Source organism: Salmo salar, chromosome 15 (genome assembly GCF_965601325.2).
Source record: "Salmo salar chromosome 15, fSalSal1, whole genome shotgun sequence".
In the NCBI taxonomy this organism is placed as follows: domain Eukaryota; kingdom Metazoa; phylum Chordata; class Actinopteri; order Salmoniformes; family Salmonidae; genus Salmo; species Salmo salar.
Window position 1 is genome coordinate 101,181,462 of NC_138305.1, and position 19,466 is coordinate 101,200,927.

General features: G+C 45.8%; 1 protein-coding gene across 1 annotated transcript in view; it reads right to left on the minus strand.

Moving 5' to 3' along the window:
• Positions 1 to 19,466, minus strand: part of LOC106572720 (uncharacterized) — a 108,231-nt gene that overhangs the window by 12,706 nt on the left and 76,059 nt on the right. Inside the window, 9 exon segments of the mRNA XM_082962223.1 lie at positions 5,693 to 5,942; positions 6,187 to 8,436; positions 8,438 to 9,087; positions 9,453 to 9,614; positions 15,839 to 15,887; positions 18,317 to 18,418; positions 18,669 to 18,785; positions 18,896 to 19,031; positions 19,353 to 19,396. Of these exon segments, the coding sequence (XP_082818349.1) occupies positions 5,693 to 5,942; positions 6,187 to 8,436; positions 8,438 to 9,087; positions 9,453 to 9,614; positions 15,839 to 15,887; positions 18,317 to 18,418; positions 18,669 to 18,785; positions 18,896 to 19,031; positions 19,353 to 19,396 (3,760 nt within the window).

Consider the following 19,466-nt stretch of genomic DNA (forward strand, 5'->3'; position numbering starts at 1 on the left):
TCTCTCTCACCCACCCACACCCATCCATTCTCTCTCACCCACCCACACACATCCATTCTCTCTCACCCACCCACACACATCCATTCTCTCTCACCCACCCACACACATCCATTCTCTCTCTCTCTCACCCACCCACACACATCCATTCTCTCTCTCACCCACCCACACACATCCATTCTCTCTCTCTCTCTCTCACCCACCCACACACATCCATTCTCTCTCTCTCACCCACCCACACACATCCATTCTCTCTCTCTCTCTCACCCACCCACACACATCCATTCTCTCCCTCTCACCCACCCACACACATCCATTCTCTCTCACACACTCATAGACAGTGTCCCAATAACATACTACACCCCACACTAACATCCCACGTCAATCAACCAATCAACATCAATCAATCAACCAATCAATGAATTGATTGACATTATGAATTCACTTGGATAAACAGTGATGTTGTCCGTGGTGTATGATATTTGGCAGCTTTTAAACAGAAAGTGTGTATATCACAGGAGGTTGGTGGCACCTTCATTTGGGAGAACGGGCTTGAGGTAATGACTGGAATTGGTGGAATGGTATCAAATACATCAAACGCATGGTTTGATGCCATTCCATTTGCTCCGGTCCAGCCATTATTATGAGCCATCCTCCCCTCAGCAGCCTCCTGTGATACACACAGATGTTGAACATAAGGTATGTAACGTGCTGTATGTTCATGCTATATCTACAATAAACATTCACATATAACTAAACTACAGTGGAACACACTAATACATGCAAGCATAGCAGTCTTCTAAAACAATGTGGTTTATTGGCTCAGCCTTATATTTTATTATTTGTTTTCTTTTTATTTAACCTTTATTTAACTAGGCAAGTCAGTTAAGAGCTAATTCTTATTTACAATGACGGCCTTGTAAAAGCCTATGCAGGTAAGAAAGAAAGGGAATAGGTAGTTGCTTCTAAACGCTGCACTGAACAATGTATAGTCAATTATGATGTCACTATAATCTAGGATATTACATACAGAACATACTGGCAAGCAATTGACTCATTTATAAAGCATTGCATAATGTATTGCATTTCTAATGGGGTGATTGTCATGACATTTGCCAAGTGTGAGTGAGCACTCAAAGTGTGAGATGCTCAGTCTGAGCAGGTGAAGCGTAGAGCAGTGCGTGGTTGCTATGTGGTGGGCACTGACTGAGCAGTGTGCAGTGGCCTTTACCCTCTGAGAGCAGAGTGGGGGCAGAGTGGGGGTGTGGCGGGGCTGGTGGGGGTCATAAAGGGGTCTAATGCTCTCATATCCTGGGTGCAGCAAGCAGCCAGGTTCAATTCTGATCTCCAAAGTTACAGATGTAAACTCATCATCAGCCTCCTTATACTGCCCATCTCTTTCTTCCTTCACTCTCCTCCTCCTCATCCCCCCTTTCTCTTTCTTCCTACACTCTCCTCCTCCTCCTCAACCCCATCTCTCTCTTTCTTCCTACACTCTCCTCTTCTCTCCTCCTCCTCAACCCCATCTCTCTCTTTCTTCCTACACTCTCCTCTTCTCTCCTTCTCCTCATCACCCCATCTCTCTCTTTCTTCCTACACTCTCCTCTTCTCTCCTCCTCCTCACCCCTCAATCTCTCTCTTTCTTCCTACACTCTCCTCTTCTCTCCTCCTCCTCAACCCCATCTCTCTCTTTCTTCCTACACTCTCCTCTTCATCTCTCTCTTTCTTCCTACACTCTCCTCCTCAACCCCATCTCTCTCTTTCTTCCTACACTCTCCTCTTCTCTCCTCCTCCTCCTCATCCCCATCTCTCTCTTTCTTCCTACACTCTCCTCCTCAACCCCATCTCTCTCTTTCTTCCTACACTCTCCTCTTCTCTCCTCCTCCTCCTCATCCCCATCTCTCTCTTTCTTCCTACACTCTCCTCCTCCTCAACCCCCTTTCTCTTTCTTCCTACACTCTCCCCTTCTCTCCTCCTCCTCATCCCCCCTTTCTTTCTTCCTACACTCTCCCCTTCTCTCCTTCTCCTCACCCCCCCTTTCTCTTTCTTCCTACACTCTCCTCTTCTCTCCTCCTCCTCTCCCCCATCTCTCTCTTTCTTCCTACACTCTCCTCCTCCTCATCCCCCATCTCTCTCCTTCTTCCTACACTCTCCCCTTCTCTCCTCCTCCTCCTCCTCACCCCTCAATCTCTCTCTTTCTTCCTACACTCTCCTCCTCCTCCTCATCCCCCCATCTCTCTCTTTCTTCCTACACTCTCCTCTTCACTCCTCCTCCTCATCTCTCCCTTTCCTCCTACACTCTCCTCTTCTCTCCTTCTCCTCATCACCCCATCTCTCTCTTTCTTCCTACACTCTCCTCTTCTCTCCTCCTCCTCACCCCTCAATCTCTCTCTTTCTTCCTACACTCTCCTCTTCTCTCCTCCTCCTCACCCCTCAATCTCTCTCTTTCTTCCTACACTCTCCCCTTGTCTCCTCCTCCTCCTCCTCCCAGTACATCACTGGGGCCAAGCTTCCTGCCATCCAGGACCTATATACTAGGCAGTGTCAAAGGAAAGCCCCAAAAAGTGTCAAAGACTCCAGTCACCCAAGTCATAGACTGTTTTCTCTGCTACCGCACGGCAAGCGGTACCGGAGCGCCAAGGCTTGGACCAAAAGGCTGCTTAACAGCTTCTACCCCCAAGCCATAAGACTGCTGAACAATTCATCAAATGGCCACCGGATTATTTACATTGACAACCCGCCTCTCCATTTCTTTTTGTACACTGCTGCTGCTCGAGGTTTATTATCTTTGCATAGTCACTTCACCCCTACCTACATGTACAAATTACCTCAACTAGCCTGTACCCCCGCACATTGACTCAGTATCGGTACCCCCTGTATATTGCCTCGTTATTGTTATTCTTATTGTGTTACTTTTTATTATTACTTTTTATTTTCTTAACTCTTCTAGAACTTCACTGTTAGTTAAGGGCTTGTAAGTAAGCATTTCACGGTAAGTACTACACTTGTTGTATTCAGTGCATGTGACAAATAAAGTTTGATTTTATCCCCCATCTCTCTCTTTCTTCTCTCTTCTTTTCTACATTATTCTGGTTTAATGCAGGCCCAGGAAGGGTGAGTAACCCCCCTCATGCAGGCCCAGGAAGGGTGAGTAACCCCCCTCATGCAGGCCCAGGAAGGGTGAGTAACCCCCCTCATGCAGGCCCAGGCAGGGTGAGTAACCCCCCTCATGCAGGCCCAGGCAGGGTGAGTAACCCCCCTCATGCAGGCCCAGGCAGGATAAATAACCCCCCTCATGCAGGCCCAGGCAGGGTGAGTAACCCCCCTCATGCAGGCCCAGGCAGGGTGAGTAACCCCCCTCATGCAGGCCCAGGCAGGGTGAAGAACCCCCCTCATGCAGGCCCAGGCAGGGTGAAGAACCCCCCTCATGCAGGCCCAGGCAGGGTGAAGAACCCCCCTCATGCAGGCCCAGGCAGGGTGAAGAACCCCCCTCATGCAGGCCCAGGCAGGGTGAAGAACCCCCCTCATGCAGGCCCAGGCAGGGTGAAGAACCCCCCTCATGCAGGCCCAGGCAGGGTGAAGAACCCCCCTCATGCAGGCCCAGGCAGGGTGAAGAACCCCCCTCATGCAGGCCCAGGCAGGGTGAAGAACCCCCCTCATGCAGGCCCAGGCAGGGTGAAGAACCCCCCTCATGCAGGCCCAGGCAGGGTGAAGAACCCCCCTCATGCAAACAAAAAAGATTGCCAAATAATGCAGTTAAGCCATTCTGCAAAACAAAACAATTCAAAACACAAGAGTGATGTGTCATGTAGCGATATCGTCAACACCGACACTATATAACAAAGACAATCGCATAACAATAGAAATACAAGAAAAATATAAGACTACAGTTACTTATTACCAAAAGATTAGTTAAAAAATAACAAAGAAATAATCATTCCTGTCAGGATAAGATTAGCAGAAATTACACAACTACAGTGGGGAAAAAAGTATTTGATCCCCTGCTGATTTTGTACGTTTGCCCACTGACAAAGAAATGATCAGTCTATAATTTTAATGGTAGGTTTATTTGAACAGTGAGAGACAGAATAACAACAAAAATATCGAGAAAAACGCATGTCAAAAATGTTATAAATTGATTTGCATTTTAATAAGGGAAATAAGTATTTGACCCCCTCTCAATCAGAAAGATTTCTGGCTCCCAGGTGTCTTTTATACAGGTAACGAGCTGAGATTAGGAGCACACTCTTAAAGGGTGTGCTCCTAACCGCAGCTTGTTACCTGTATAAAAGACACCTGTCCACAGAAGCAATCAATCAATCAGATTCCAAACTCTCCACCATGGCCAAGGCCAAAGAGCTCTCCAAGGATGTCAGGGACAAGATTGTAGACCTACACAAGGCTGGAATGAGCTACAAGACCATCGCCAAGCAGCTTGGTGAGAAGGTGACAACATTTGGTGCGATTATTCACAAATGGAAGAAACACAAAAGAACTGTCAATATCCCTCGGCCTGGGGCTCCATGCAAGATCTCACCTCGTGGAGTTGCAATGAGCATGAGAACGGTGAGGAATCAGCCCAGAACTACACGGGATGATCTTGTCAATGATCTCAAGGCAGCTGGGACCATAGTCACCAAGAAAACAATTGGTAACACACTACGCCGTGAAGGACTGAAATCCTGCAGCGCCCGCAAGGTCCCCCTGCTCAAGAATACATATACATGCCCGTCTGAAGTTTGCCAATGAACATCTGAATGATTCAGAGGACAACTGGTGAAAATGTTGTAGTCAGATGAGACCAAAATGGAGCTCTTTGGCATCAACTCAACTCGCCGTGTTTGGAGGAGGAGGAATGCTGCCTATGACCCCAAGAACACCATCTCCACCGTCAAACATGGAGGTGGAAACATTATGCTTTGGGGGTGTTTTTCTGCTAAGGGGACAGGACAACTTCACCGCATCATTTGACGGGGCCATGTACTGTCAAATCTTGGGTGAGAACCTCCTTCCCTCAGCCAGGGCATTGAAAATGGGTCGTGGATGGGTATTCCAGCATGACAATGACCCAAAACACACAGCCAAGGCAACAAAGGAGTGGCTCAAGAAGAAGCACATTAAGGTCCTGGTGTGGCCTTGCCAGTCTCCAGACCTTAATCCCATAGAAAATCTGTAGAGGGAGCTGACGGTTCGAGTTGCCAAACATCAGCCTCGAAACCTTAATGACTTGGAGAAGATCTGCAAAGAGGAGTGGGACAAAATCCCTCCTGAGATGTGTGCAACCTGGTGGCCAACTACAAGAAACGTCTGACCTCTGTGATTGCCAACAAGGGTTTTGCCACCAAGTACTAAGTCATGTTTTGCAGAGGGGTCAAATACTTATTTCACTCATTAAAATGCAAATCAATTTATAACATTTTTGACATGCGTTTTCTGGATTTTGTTGTTGTTATTCTGTCTCTCACTGTTCAAATAAACCTACCATTAAAATTATAGACTGAACATTTCTTTGTAAGTGGGCAAACGTACAAAATCAGCAGGGGATCAAATACTTTTTTCCCCACTGTATGTTACACTAAACAGAATTACACTAAACGTAACTAGACAACATTTGTATTTTAGATAAACACCCCCACCAACAAACACCCCATTCAACCTCTCTCTCTCTCTCTCTCTCTCTCTATAAACACGCTACCTTGCTTGACTCTGGGCTTCTTGAACAAGCTGGCGGAGTGGCGCAGTTTGCATGCCCAGCTTTTGAATTTGCGAGTCCAGGATTTCTTGCTAACGGGATTTCTGATACTAGGACATGTCAGGTTTAGGCCAAAATATCCACCTCCTGCATTATGCTGTGGCGGTCCATGGCCCAGGGGGATGGGGTGCAGATTGGGGGGCCACGTAGTGACTTCTCCTGGGGTACTGGTGTCAGAGTGAGAGGGGGCAGCCTGGAGGGGATAGGTAACACAGCGATAAGGTAAGAGTGGCTGCAGCCATGGGGGTAATGGTTGAGACACTCAGAGAGAAAAGGAGAGATACTGAAATATCATAAGCACATTACAAGAACCATAGCATCGAAAAATACATGTATCTATCAATTTATAACAACAAGGCAATCAAAGCAGTGATCTTTACTAAATGTTTCAGGAAGAAGTCAATCAAACACTATTCAGATATGTGCACCTCACTTACAAGAACGGTGGGTTCTCCAGGGATAGGCGGGGGCCCGGCAGAGTGTCCATGTGGCAGGGCCAGGGGAGAGGAAGGGGGGGAGGCGGAGGAAAGAGACGGGGCGGGCTGCTGCTCCACCGGGTCTGTTGGAGGAGCCTCCTCCCCCACTCCTCTCCCCCTCTCCAGGTCAGGAGAGGTAGAGGAGGAGCGGGAGGTGGTGGAGGAGGTGGTGGAGGAGGGGGAATGAGGAGAGGTGTCTGAGGAGGAGGAGGCAGGAGTAGGGAAGGAGGAGGGATGGAGCGAGGGCGGCTCCGAGGATTTGACCCCTCCTGCCGATGTGGAGGCTGCTGACACTGCGGTGGGACCTGCGGTAGAAACCACAGCAGCTCCCCCCGTCACAGCTGCCCCACTACTATACTCCTGATACAACAAGTTCCTCAGCTTTTCATCCAGAGTCTTAATGCGGTTGTCTACAAACTCGATTTTGGGAGGACCCTCGCTGTCCGACTCAGCCACAGAGGATGGTTGGACCGGGGAGGGTGTCAGGGTGAGGGAGAGGGGGTGTAGGGGGGCATCGGAGGTTGTGTTAATGTTGAGTGGCAGAGTGGAGTCTGAGGAGTGGTGTAGAGGGGCAGAGTGACTGACTTTATCCTCGGTCACAATGGCCTCCCATGTAGACAGCTCCCACTCTGACTGTTGGAACGACGGCTGCTCCTGCTGGGGCACCTGATGCTTCTGCTGAGGGTTAACCTCTTGTTGCTGTTGTTTCACCAGTGCCATGTTTAGTAGCTGTACTGGTTGTTGTTGGACATACTGTTGGTTCACTGACTGGGCTAGCAGCGTAGGTTGCTGCTGTAACACATCTCCCTGTATGGCAGTTCCAGCCATAAAAGACTGTTGTTGTTGGAGCATTTCCTGTTGCTGCTGAATATCTAGTGCCTGTTCCAGACCTAACTGTTGCTGTTGCTGCAGGTCAATCGCTGCCTGTTGCTGTTGTTGTGGTGGTAACTGGTGTAGCTGTGGTTGTTGTTGTGGTGGTAACTGGTGTGGCTGTTGTTGTGGTGGTAACTGGTGTGGCTGTTGTTGTTGTGGTGGTAACTGGTGTAGCTGTTGTTGTGGTGGTAACTGGTGTGGCTGTTGTTGTTGTTGTTGTGGTGGTAACTGGTGTAGCTGTTGTTGTTGTTGTTGTTGTTGTGTTGGTAACTGGTGTAGCTGTTGTTGTTGTTGTTGTGGTGGTAACTGGTGTAGCTGTTGTTGTTGTTGTTGTTGTGTGTTGTGTTGGTAACTGGTGTAGCTGTTGTTGTTGTTGTTGTGGTGGTAACTGGTGTAGCTGTTGTTGTTGTTGTTGTTGTTGTTGTTGTGTTGGTAACTGGTGTAGCTGTTGTTGTAGTTGTTGTGGTGGTAACTGGTGTAGCTGTTGTTGTTGTTGTTGTGGTGGTAACTGGTGTAGCTGTGGCTGTTGTTGTTGTGTTGGTAACTGGTGTAGCTGTGGCTGTTGTTGTGGTGGTAACTGGTGTAGCTGTGGCTGTTGTTGTTGTGTTGGTAACTGGTGTAGCTGTGGCTGTTGTTGTGGTGGTAACTGGTGTAGCTGTGGCTGTTGTTGTTGTTGTGGTGGTAACTGGTGTTGTTGTTGTGGTGGTAACTGGTGTAGCTGTGGCTGTTGCATGTGTAACTGTGTGTTGCACTGTGTGTTCTGCATTTGGACAGGCAGTTGCTGTATCTGTTGTTGTAGTGCCAGTGGCAACATCTCTGTCTGTGGTTGCAGGGACATACACTGTTTTTGTAGTGGCTTTGTCTGACTGAGCTGGGGCTGTAAATGTAGCTGAGACTGCTGCTGCTGCTGTTGTTGTTGATGTTGTTGTTGTGGCTGTAGTTGTTGCTGTTGCAGCATCTGCAACTGTTCAATAGATTTTTGCAATGCTTGTTGCTGCTGCTGCTGCTGCAGTTGTATCTGCTCTTGGTACACTTGCTGTTGTTGCTGTACCTGTTGGAGTTGCACAGCCTGCAGGTTTTGTTGTTGCTGTTGCTGCTGTTGCATTGTCTGGAGCTGCTGTTGTAACTGGACCTGGGCCTGAGGCAGAGCTTGAGGCTGGGCTGCCATGCACTGAATCTGAGGCAGAGCCTGAGGCTGGGCTGCCTTGCACTGAATCTGAGGCAGAGCCTGAGGCTGGGCTGACGTGCACTGAATCTGAGGCAGAGCCTGAGGCTGGGCTGCCATGCACTGAATCTGAGGCACAGCCTGAGGCTGAGCTGACATGCACTGAATCTGAGGCAGAGTGTTTTGCTGCTGCTCCAGACCTGCATGGCTGGCAGGAGGAGAGGCCACAGCTGTAGCCACAGCCACTGGAGGGTTGATGGAGCCGGTGGATGAGTGGCCCCCTCCAGACACACACTGCCCTGGGGCTGCCATCATTACTACATCCCCCAGGCTTGGTCCTTGGTCCTGGCTCGCCATGGAGCAGGTCAGAGCTTCAGTTAGACAGCCTGTGGTAGAGGGAGCAATGGTGGCAGAAGCAGCTACCATGGCAGGGACTGGGAGGTTGGTAGCGGTGTTTGGGACATGGGTTGGAATGGAGGATGTTGCTGTGGTTGTACTGGAAGTTTGGTGGATGGAAGCCTGCAGGTCTAGGCCAGCTGAGGCAGCGGGGACTGGGTGTAGGACTGAGGCAACAGCTGCACTAGTAGAAGCCAGGTCAGAAACACTTCTGTCAGAGGCAGCAGAGGCAGTCGTGTCAGGAGTGGGGGCAGCAGTGGCTGGGGGGGCAGACATGGAGGCAGGGGTAGAAACGGTGGAGACGCAGGTGGAGGCAGGGGGGGAGGAGGCAGAGGCCAGGGCACACAAGGTGGAGGTGGGGCAGATAGGAGGAGAGGAAACCATTTCAGCAAAGGAGGAGTCCGATCTCTGGGATCCTCCATCCCACTCTAGAGTATGTCGACCAATCAAAGCAGACCAGAGAGAGGAGGTACAGAGGGTTAGTTGGTGTTACTCAACAGACAGAACCAAACACAGCAGAATGTACCCTCTTCACACTACTGAGCAGAGCCCATCCGTACTACGCTGGCCTGGTTACGCTTCCACCCTAGTTGCTGGAACTGTGTTAGAAAATGTACATGTTCTGTACAGTGCATAGCCCATTAATGGAGCAGGACACTAACTGCACAAGACAATTCAGAAAATATTTCAACCCCTACTGGTTTTCAGGAGGGCTTGGTAGTGTGAAAAGGGTATGACTGCCCAGTGTTAAATGACTGTTAGCCCAGACCCAGGTGTCATCCTGTTACTGTACCTCTGTCAGTGTCTGTAGACTGAGGCACCCTGACCTCGCCGGTCGAGAGAGGTGGAGGGGTGGACGCTCCTCCCTGGTTGGACGTGGAGTCTCTGTGTCTGATGGTCTGGTTGATGAAGAACCTCCACCTGCCCACCGGAGACGACTGGGGCGCCCCGTCCACTGGAACATAAAATAATATATAAAAAGTCCCACTTTAAACTAAACTACAACTTTCAAAGTTTCCTTAAACACTTTATAAAGCCCACATAGATGTTTTAGAAGTCATTCAGAATCACTCATAACAGTTTTTTCAAGGGGGGTTCTGAATCCACTGGCAGACAGAGAGAAATAACATAAAAAATGTCCCACTTTAAACTAACTTCAACTTTCAAGGCTCCATCAACACTTCATAAAGCCTATAGCAGGGATAGGCAACTTTGATGGGGGAGGGGGCCACAAAAGATGGGAATTCCTCATGAAGGGTCGCAGTGGCTTGCGAGTCTGTGTACCCACATCCACACCCACACAGTCAGAGCTAGCTCTAGCCTTTTGGGGGACCTAAGCTTGTTGCCACCGCCATGAAAATTTTTCAATGTTACAACAACTAATTTCATGCAATTCTACACATTTTGCCATAAGGTGGAGAGAAATTTTTGCAGTTTTTAATATGATATCTGAGTGGGAGTGACTAACAAAATCAATGGTGGCCCTGTGGTCGGTAATTTGACCATGATTACGACAAGTTTAAATTGCTGGCCGCTGAACTAACTTACCAATCCAAAAAAAATGTAGCTGACATGAGCTAATTGTGTGACTGTCAGTGACTGATTGCACCTGGTGTATTCTACTATTCTAACTCTCAACAGTAAACTGAGATCCGACTAAGTTCTGATTTTATTATTTTTATAAATAAATATATACACAGTTTAAGTCTGATTTTTACATACACCTCATCCAAAAACATTTAAACTCAGTGTTTCACAATTCCTGACATTTAATCCTAGTAAAAATTCCCTGTCTTTGGTCAGTTAGGATCACCACTTTATTTTAAGAATGTGAAATGTCAGAATAATAATAGAGAGAATGATTTATTTCAGCTTTTATTTCTTTCATCACATTCCCAGTGGGTCAGAAGTTTACATACAGTCAATTAGTATTTGGTAGCATTGCCTTTAAATTGTTTAACTTGGGTCAAACGTTTTGGGTAGCATTCCACAAGCTTCCCACAATAAGTTGGGTGAATTCTGGCCCATTCCTCCTGACAGAGCTAGTGTAACTGAGTCAAGTTTGTAGGCCTCCTTGCTCACACACGCTTTTTCAGTTCTGCCCACACATTTTCTATAGGATTGAGGTCAGGCCTTTGTGATGGCCACTCCAATACCTTGACTTTGTTGTCCTTAAGCCATTTTGCCACAACTTTGCTTGGGGTCATTGTCCATTTGAAAGACCCATTTGCGACCAAGCTTTAACTTCCTGACTGATGTCTTGAGATGTTGCTTCAATATAGCCACATTAGTTTCCTACCTCATGATGCCATATATTTTGTGAAGTGCACCAGTCCCTCCTGCAGCAAAGCACCCCCACGACATGATGCTGCCACCACCGTGCTTCACGGTTTGGGATGGTGTTCGTCGACTTGCAAGCCTCCCCCTTTTTCCTCCAAACATAATAAACATAATAATTATGGCCAAAAGGTTATATTTTTGGTTCATCAGACCAGATCATTTCTCCAAAAAGGATGATCTTTGTCACCATGTGCAGTTGTAAATCGTAGTCTGTTTTCTTTAGGGCGGTTTTGGAGCAGTGGCTTCTTCCTTGCTGAGCAGCCTTTCAGTTTATGTCGATATAGGACTCGTTTTACTGTGGATATAGATTATTTTGTATCTGTTTCCTCCAGCATCTTCACACGGTCATTTGCTGTTGTTCTGGGATTGATTTGAACTTTTCGCACCAAAGTACGTTCATCTCTAGGAGACAGAATGTGTCTCCTTCCTGAGCGGTATGACGGCTGTGTGGTCCCATGGTGTTTATACTTGTGTACTATTGTTTGTACAGATGAACATGGTACCTTTAGGCGTTTGGAAATTGCACCCAAGGATGAACCAGACTTGTGGAGGTCGACAATATGTTTTCTGAAGTCTTGGCTGATTTCTTTTGATTTTCCCATGATGTCAAGCAAAGAGGCACTGAGTTTGAAGGTAGGCCTTGAAATACATCCACAGGTACACCTCCAATTGACTCAAATGATGTCAACTAGCCTATCAGAAGCTTCTAAAGCCATGACATCATTTTCTGGAATTTTCCAAGCTGTTTAAAGGCACAGTCAACTAAGTGTATGTAAACTTCTGACCCACTGGAATTGTGACACAGTGAATTATAAGTGAAATAATCTGTCTGTAAACAATTGTTAGAAAAATTACTTGTCTCATGCACAAAGTAGATGTCCTAACTGACCTGCCAAAACTATAGTTTGTTAACAAGAAATTTGTGGAGTGGTTGAAAAACGATTTTAATGACTCCAACCTCAGTGTAAGTAAACTTCCGACTTCAACTGTGTGTATGTGTGTGTGTGTATATATATATATATATACAGTGCCTTGCGAAAGTATTTGGCCCCCTTGAACTTTTCGACCTTTTGCCACATTTCAGGCTTCAAACATAAAGATATAAAACTGTAATTTTTTTGTGAAGAATCAACAACAAGTGGGACACAATTATGAAGTGGAACGAAATTTATTGGATATTTCAAACTTTTTTAACAAATAAAAAACTGAAAAATTGGCCGTGCAAAATTATTCAGCCCCTTTACTTTCAGTGCAGCAAACTCTCTCCAGAAGTTCAGTGAGGATCTCTGAATGATCCAATGTTGACCTAAATGACTAATGATGATAAATAGAATCCACCTGTGTCTAATCAAGTCTCCGTATAAATGCACCTGCTCTGTGATAGTCTCAGAGGTCCGTTTAAAGCGCAGAGAGCATCATGAAGAACAAGGAACACACCAGGCAAGTCCGAGATACTGTTGTGGAGAAGTTTAAAGCCGGATTTGGATACAAAAAGATTTCCCAAGCTTTAAACATCCCAAGGAACACTGTGCAAGCGATAATATTGAAATGGAAGGAGTATCAGACCACTGCAAATTTACGAAGACCCGGCCGTCCCTCTAAACTTTCAGCTCATACAAGGAGAAGACTGATCAGAGATGCAGCCAAGAGGCCCATGATCACTCTGGATGAACTGCAGAGATCTACAGCTGAGGTGGGAGACTCTGTCCATAGGACAACAATCAGTCGTATACTGCACAAATCTGGCCTTTATGGAAGAGTGGCAAGAAGAAAGCCATTTCTTAAAGATATCCATAAAAAGTGTCGTTTAAAGTTTGGCACTAGCCACCTGGGAGACACACCAAACATGTGGAAGAAGGTGCTCTGGTCAGATGAAACCAAAATCGAACTTTTTGGCAACAATGCAAAACGTTATGTTTGGCGTAAAAGCAACACAGCTCATCACCCTGAACACACCATCCCCACTGTCAAACATGGTGGTGGCAGCATCATGGTTTGGGCCTGCTTTTCTTCAGCAGGGGCAGGGAAGATGGTTAAAATTGACGGGAAGATGGATGGAGCCAAATACAGGACCATTCTGGAAGAAAACCTGATGGAGTCTGCAAAAGACCTGAGACTGGGACGGAGATTTGTCTTCCAACAAGACAATGATCCAAAACATAAAGCAAAATCTACAATGGAATGGTTCACAAATAAACATATCCAGGTGTTAGAATGGCCAAGTCAAAGTCCAGACCTGAATCCAATCGAGAATCTGTGGAAAGAACTGAAAACTGCTGTTCACAAACGCTCTCTATCCAACCTCACTGAGCTCGAGCTGTTTTGCAAGGAGGAATGGGCAAAAATGTCAGTCTCTCGATGTGCAAAACTGATAGAGACATACCCCAAGCGACTTACAGCTGTAATCGCAGCAAAAGGTGGCGCTACAAAGTATTAACTTAAGGGGGCTGAATAATTTAGCACGGCCAATTTTTCAGTTTTTTATTTGTTAAAAAAGTTTGACATTTCCAATAAATTTCGTTCCACTTCATAATTGTGTCCCACTTGTTGTTGATTCTTCACAAGAAATTACAGTTTTATATCTTTATGTTTGAAGCCTGAAATGTGGCAAAAGATCGAAAAGTTCAAGGGGGCCGAATACTTTCGCAAGGCACTGTGTATATATATATATATATAAGTTTGGGGTCACTGCGAAATGTCCTTGTTTTTGAAGTCCTCAACTGGCGGCTTCATTAATTAGAACCCACAAAACACCAGTCTCAATGTCAACAGTGAAGAGGCGACTCCGGGATGCTGGCCTTCTAGGCAGAGTTGCAAAGAAAAAGCCACATCTCAGATTGGCCAATAAAAAGAAAAGATTAAGATGGGCAAAAGAACACAGACACTGGACAGAGGAACTCTGCCTAGAAGTCCAGCATCCCGGAGTCGCCTCTTCACTGTTGACATTGAGACTAGTGTTTTGCGGGTAATATTTAATGAAGCTGCCAGCTGAGGATTTGTGAGGCGTCTGTTCCTCCAACGACACTCTAATGTACTTGTCCTCTTGCTCAGTTGTGCACCGGGGCCTCCCACTCCTCTTTCTATTCTGGTTAGAGCCAGTTTGCGCTGTTCTGTGAAGGGAGTAGTACACAGCGTTGTACGACATCTTCAGTTTCTTGGCAATTTCTCACATGGAAAAGCCTTCATTTCTCAGAACAAGAATTGACTGAAGAAAGTGCTTTGTTTCTGACCATTTTGCACATGTAATCGTACCCACAAATGCTGATGCTCCAGATACTCAACTAGTCTAAAGAAGGCCAGTTTTATTGCTTCTTTAATCAGAACAACCGTTTTCAGCTGTGCTAACATACTTGCAAAAGGGTTTTCTAATGATCAATTAGCCCTTTACAATGATGAACTTGGATTAGCTAACACAACGTGCCATTGGAACACAGGAATGATGGTTGCTAATAATGACCCTCTGTACGCCTATGTAGATATTCCATGAAAAAAATTGCCATTTCCAGCTACAATAGTCATTTACAATAATTAACTATGTCTACACTGTATTTCTGATCAATTTGATAGTGTTTTAAATGGGCAAAGAAAATTGCTTTATTTTCAAAAACAAGGACATTTCTAAGTGACCCCAAACTTTCGAACGGTAGTGTATGCATGTATGTATTCTTTGTTTTGTTTTTGGAAATTGATCCTGGCCTACAGGGTGCTGGAAGATAAAGAGAAATCATGTATAAAAAGATCCCACTTTAATGAAAAAAAGGCTAAAGGAAGATGCCTTAAACAGAAATCATTCATAATCATTCATAATGCTTTGTAAAGAGGGTTAAGACACATTTGTCAAAGCACCACATGTTATGACCATATGTTATGACCATGTATTGTCTAGTAGAAGAGAGCATGATGACCCTGTCCCTACCCCGGTTTCACCAAAGATGGACACAACTCTTCACCGTCTTCACGGTCAGCCTCTTAAAACCCAAAATTCAGGGACTGGATACACCCTGACCGAATCACATTGACAGGCAGGAACACTAGCAGCCAAAACAAACGGACTGAGGTCACCAATCCCATATTTCTGCTCTTTGAATAATGAGTGGCTTTAAGACCATGGGACATTATTGATTTAAATTGTTTCTCTTATTTGTTTTATTTTGTTACTCTTGTCCATTAAAATGTTGTATACACATTCATTTCAGTTTGTATTGACTGCTATTTGAGTGTAAAAAAAAAATACAGTATTTCAACAAGAAGATAGAGAGATATTACATCATGTCAATGGAACTGTGTAAAAGGTTTATTACAATATCATCTATTTTATGAAAATGTAAAGGGGAAATTAAGTTTTCATCTTTCGCTTTTATCTTACTTGTATCTTCTCATCTGTATTTTCCAATCCAAGATCAGTAGATTATAGCCTATAGATCCTATAGGAGGAGTGGTAGGGGGGAGGAAGGGAGCAGGGAGGGAGGAAGGGAGAGGGGAGGGAGAGAGGAGGGAGGAAGGGAGAGGGGAGGAGAGAGGAAGGGTTGCCTCCCAAACAGCACCCTATTCCCTATATACTGTAGTGCACTATTTTTTATAAGGGGTCATAGGGATCTGTAGTGGACTACTTTTGATAAGGGGTCATAGGGATCTGTAGTGGACTACTTTTGATAAGGGGTGATAGGGATCTGTAGTGGACTACTTTTGATAAGGGGTGATAGGGATCTGTAGTGGACTACTTTTGATAAGGGGTGATAGGGATCTGTAGTGGACTACTTTTGATAAGGGGTCATAGGGATCTGGTCAAAAGTAGTGCATCATATATGGAATGAGGTGTCATTTTAGACTGTAACTCACTTGCTGTGCCTGTTGGAGTGCTCACATGCAGCTGTTCCATAGAGCCAGTCTTGGTGGGACAACAGGAAGACACAGAACAGACCATGTTAACATAAACTCAGCAAAAAAAGAAACGGCCCTTTTTCAGGACCCTGTCTTTCAAAGATAATTCATAAAAATCCAAATAACTTCACAGATCTTCATTGTAAAGGGTTTAAACACTGTTTTCCATGCTTGTTCAATGAACCATAAACAATTAATGAAAATGCACCTGTGGAACAGTCGTTAAGACACTAACAGCTTACAGACGGTAGGCAATTAAGGTCACAGTTATGAAAACTTAGGACACTAAAGAGGCCTTTATACTGACTCTGAAAAACACCAAAAGAAAGATGCCCAGTGTCCCTGTTCATCTGCGTGAACGTGCCTTAGGCATGCTGCAAGGAGGCATGAGGACTGCAGATGTGGCCAGGGCAATAAATTGCAATGTTTGTATTGTGAGACGCCTAAGACAGAGCTACAGGGAGACAGGACGGACAGCTGATTGTCCTCGCAGTGGCAGACCACGTGTAACAACACCTGCACAGGATCGGTACATCCGAACATCACACCTGCAGGACAGGTACAGGATGGCAATAACAACTGCCCGAGTTACACCAGGAACGCACAATCCCTCCATCGGTGCTCACACTGTCCGCAATAGGCTGAGAGAGGCTGGACTGAGGGCTTGTAGGCCTGTTGTAAGGCAGGTCCTCACCAGACATCACCGGCAACAACGTCACCTATGGGCACAAACCCACCGTCGCTAGACCAGACAGGACTGGCAAAAAGTGCTCTTCACTGACGAGTCACTGTTTTGTCTCACCAGGGGTGATGGTCGGATTCGCATTTATCGTCGAAGGAATCAACGTTACACCGAGGCCTGTACTCTGGAGCGGGATCGATTTGGAGGTGGAGGGTCCGTCATGGTCTGTGGCGGTGTGTCACAGCGTCATCAGACTGAGCTTGTTGTCATTGCAGGCAATCTCAATGCTGTGCATTACAGGGAAGACATCCTCCTCCCTCATGTGCTACCCTTCCTGCAGGCTCATCCTGACATGACCCTCCAGCATGACAATGCCACCAGCCACACTGCTCGTTCTGTGCGTGATTTACTGCAAGACAGGAATGTCATTGATCTGCCATGACCAGCGAAGAGCCCGGATCTCAATCCCATTGAGCACGTCTGGGACCTGTTGGATCGGAGGGTGAGGGCTAGGGCCACACCAGATACTGACTGTTACTTTTGATTTTGACCCCCCCCCCTTTGTTCAGGGACACATTATTCAATTTCTGTTAGTCACATGTCTGTGGAACTTGTTCAGTTTATGTCTCAGTTGTTGAAAGTTGTTATGTTCATACAAATATTTACACATGTTAAGTTTGCTGAGAATAAATGCAGATGACAGTGAGAGGATGTTTCTTTTTTTGCTGAGTTTACATATACAGGCAGAATTACATGGTAAAACAGCTGATTAGTTACTGTTGCTCCAATACATTAGCTACTGTAAGGGCCCCTGTATGTTCTCCATACACCATAAACATATGACATTAGCTCTCTGTATGTTCAGTGTTCACCTTGCAGGATGGAAACGTTGTTTGTTTATTAATAAAGGTACAGGGTGGAGCTCATGAGTGTGCAGGCTCTTCTTCTTTTATTTTTGCCATACTATAAAACATGGCTCCTGACATATTGTTTCCATAATGGTAGGAGAAAATGACCAGACAGTACATAGACCTGTTTAGAGGCAACATTATATTCAAAGCAGGACATTATTGTCCCGTCTGTACTATGTGTATGGTGCTCAGCATTAAAAACTGTATGTCTGTAAAGATTTAGAGTAGAAAAGAGCCAAACAGACATTACATAATGGTTACGTCCCAAATGGCACCCTTCCTATCTCCCTATGTTGTTCACTACTTTTGACCAGTGGCCATAGGGTTCTGTAGTGCACTACTTTTGACCAGTGGCCATAGGGTTCTGTAGTGCACTACTTTTGACCAGTGTCCATAGGGTTCTGTAGTGCACTACTTTTGACCAGTGGCCATAGGGTTCTGTAGTGCACTACTTTTGACCAGTGGCCATAGGGTTCTGTAGTGCACCTCTTTTGACCAGTGGCCATAGGGTTCTGTAGTGCACTACTTTTGACCAGTGGCCATAGGGTTCTGTAGTGCACTACTTTTGACCAGTGTCCATAGGGTTCTGTAGTGCACTACTTTTGACCAGTGGCCATAGGGTTCTGTAGTGCACTACTTTTGACCAGTGGCCATAGGGTTCTGTAGTGCACTACTTTTGACCAGTGGCCATAGGGTTCTGTAGTGCACCTCTTTTGACCAGTGGCCATAGGGTTCTGTAGTGCACTACTTTTGACCAGTGGCTGTAGGGTTCTGGACATAAGTAGTGCACTTTGTAGGGAATACAGTGTCATTTGGGACGCATCCAATGTTTTCAAACCAGACCTGTTGATGTGTGAGGAGAATTTCCTGCGTTCTCTTGACAATGGACCTCAGCTCTTCCACAAATGTCTCTTTCTCTGATTCACGGACAAAATCCTCCTCCACCTACGCAAGCCATTACAGATACACAATAGAACACACTTTTTAAAACTAAACTTAATGGACCAAACAAAGGCTGCATGGGGAACTTGGCATTAGACCAAATGAGAGTGCTTGCTGCAAAACTCCTCATCCCAGCCAATATAACATAATTAAACATGAATATAATCACATGTAATGTATCCAAACAGGTAGATGTTTGTGGTGCTATAATCCCATACAATGTCCATGTATAACTGTGTGTTGGTCTAGTCACCATGTAATCTGCGATGTCTTCAGGTGCGTCTCCCTCAGTGTCGAACTTGAAGGTGACCATCTTGTTGCTGTGGGTTTCCAGCTGACACTCCACCATGTTGTCCCCAGAGCCGGACACCTAGGGAGCACAGGAAGAGAAACCATGTTGTTCTGTCCAATGTCTTGGACACAAAAATGTCTTGGACATTACTATTTCTTTAGAAATCTTTACTATTAGGGATACTATACCTGAATCATGGTCAGTTGAAATGCATGTGATCCTTTTTCTGGCCCCCGATAGGACAATCTCCTCTGAGACTTCACCCTCTCTAGTTTCTCATTGGCCAACATCTGTAAATCCCCATCCCCATTGGCTGGAACAGAGCTGCGGTCAAATGAATAGTACTTCTATTGTTAGTACTTCATGTACAGTATTGGGCATAACCTTTTCTAACATGGAAGAGGGCTTGGCATTCAAAACGAGCAGTATAAAATTGACAACCGGTCCGTAGCCCTTCCCCTTGGCCTTAACCCTTGGATGATTGCAGATCTGAAGGGTCTGGATAGGTATAAACAGTGTAGTGGTGAAGCATCCGCCATATCACTTCCACCTTATAGATGTGCTAACATTGACGTGACAGGGCCAGGGGGCTAGAGCTAGGCAGCGAATTGGGACCGACGTTGAGAGTAATGATGTGACACATACCCTGAAGTGGAGTGTCTCTCTGTGCCAGACGATTTCGGACTCTCCTGTAGAGCCACATAGATAGAGACAGACACACAGACAGACCAACGCAAACACAAATACATACAGACATTC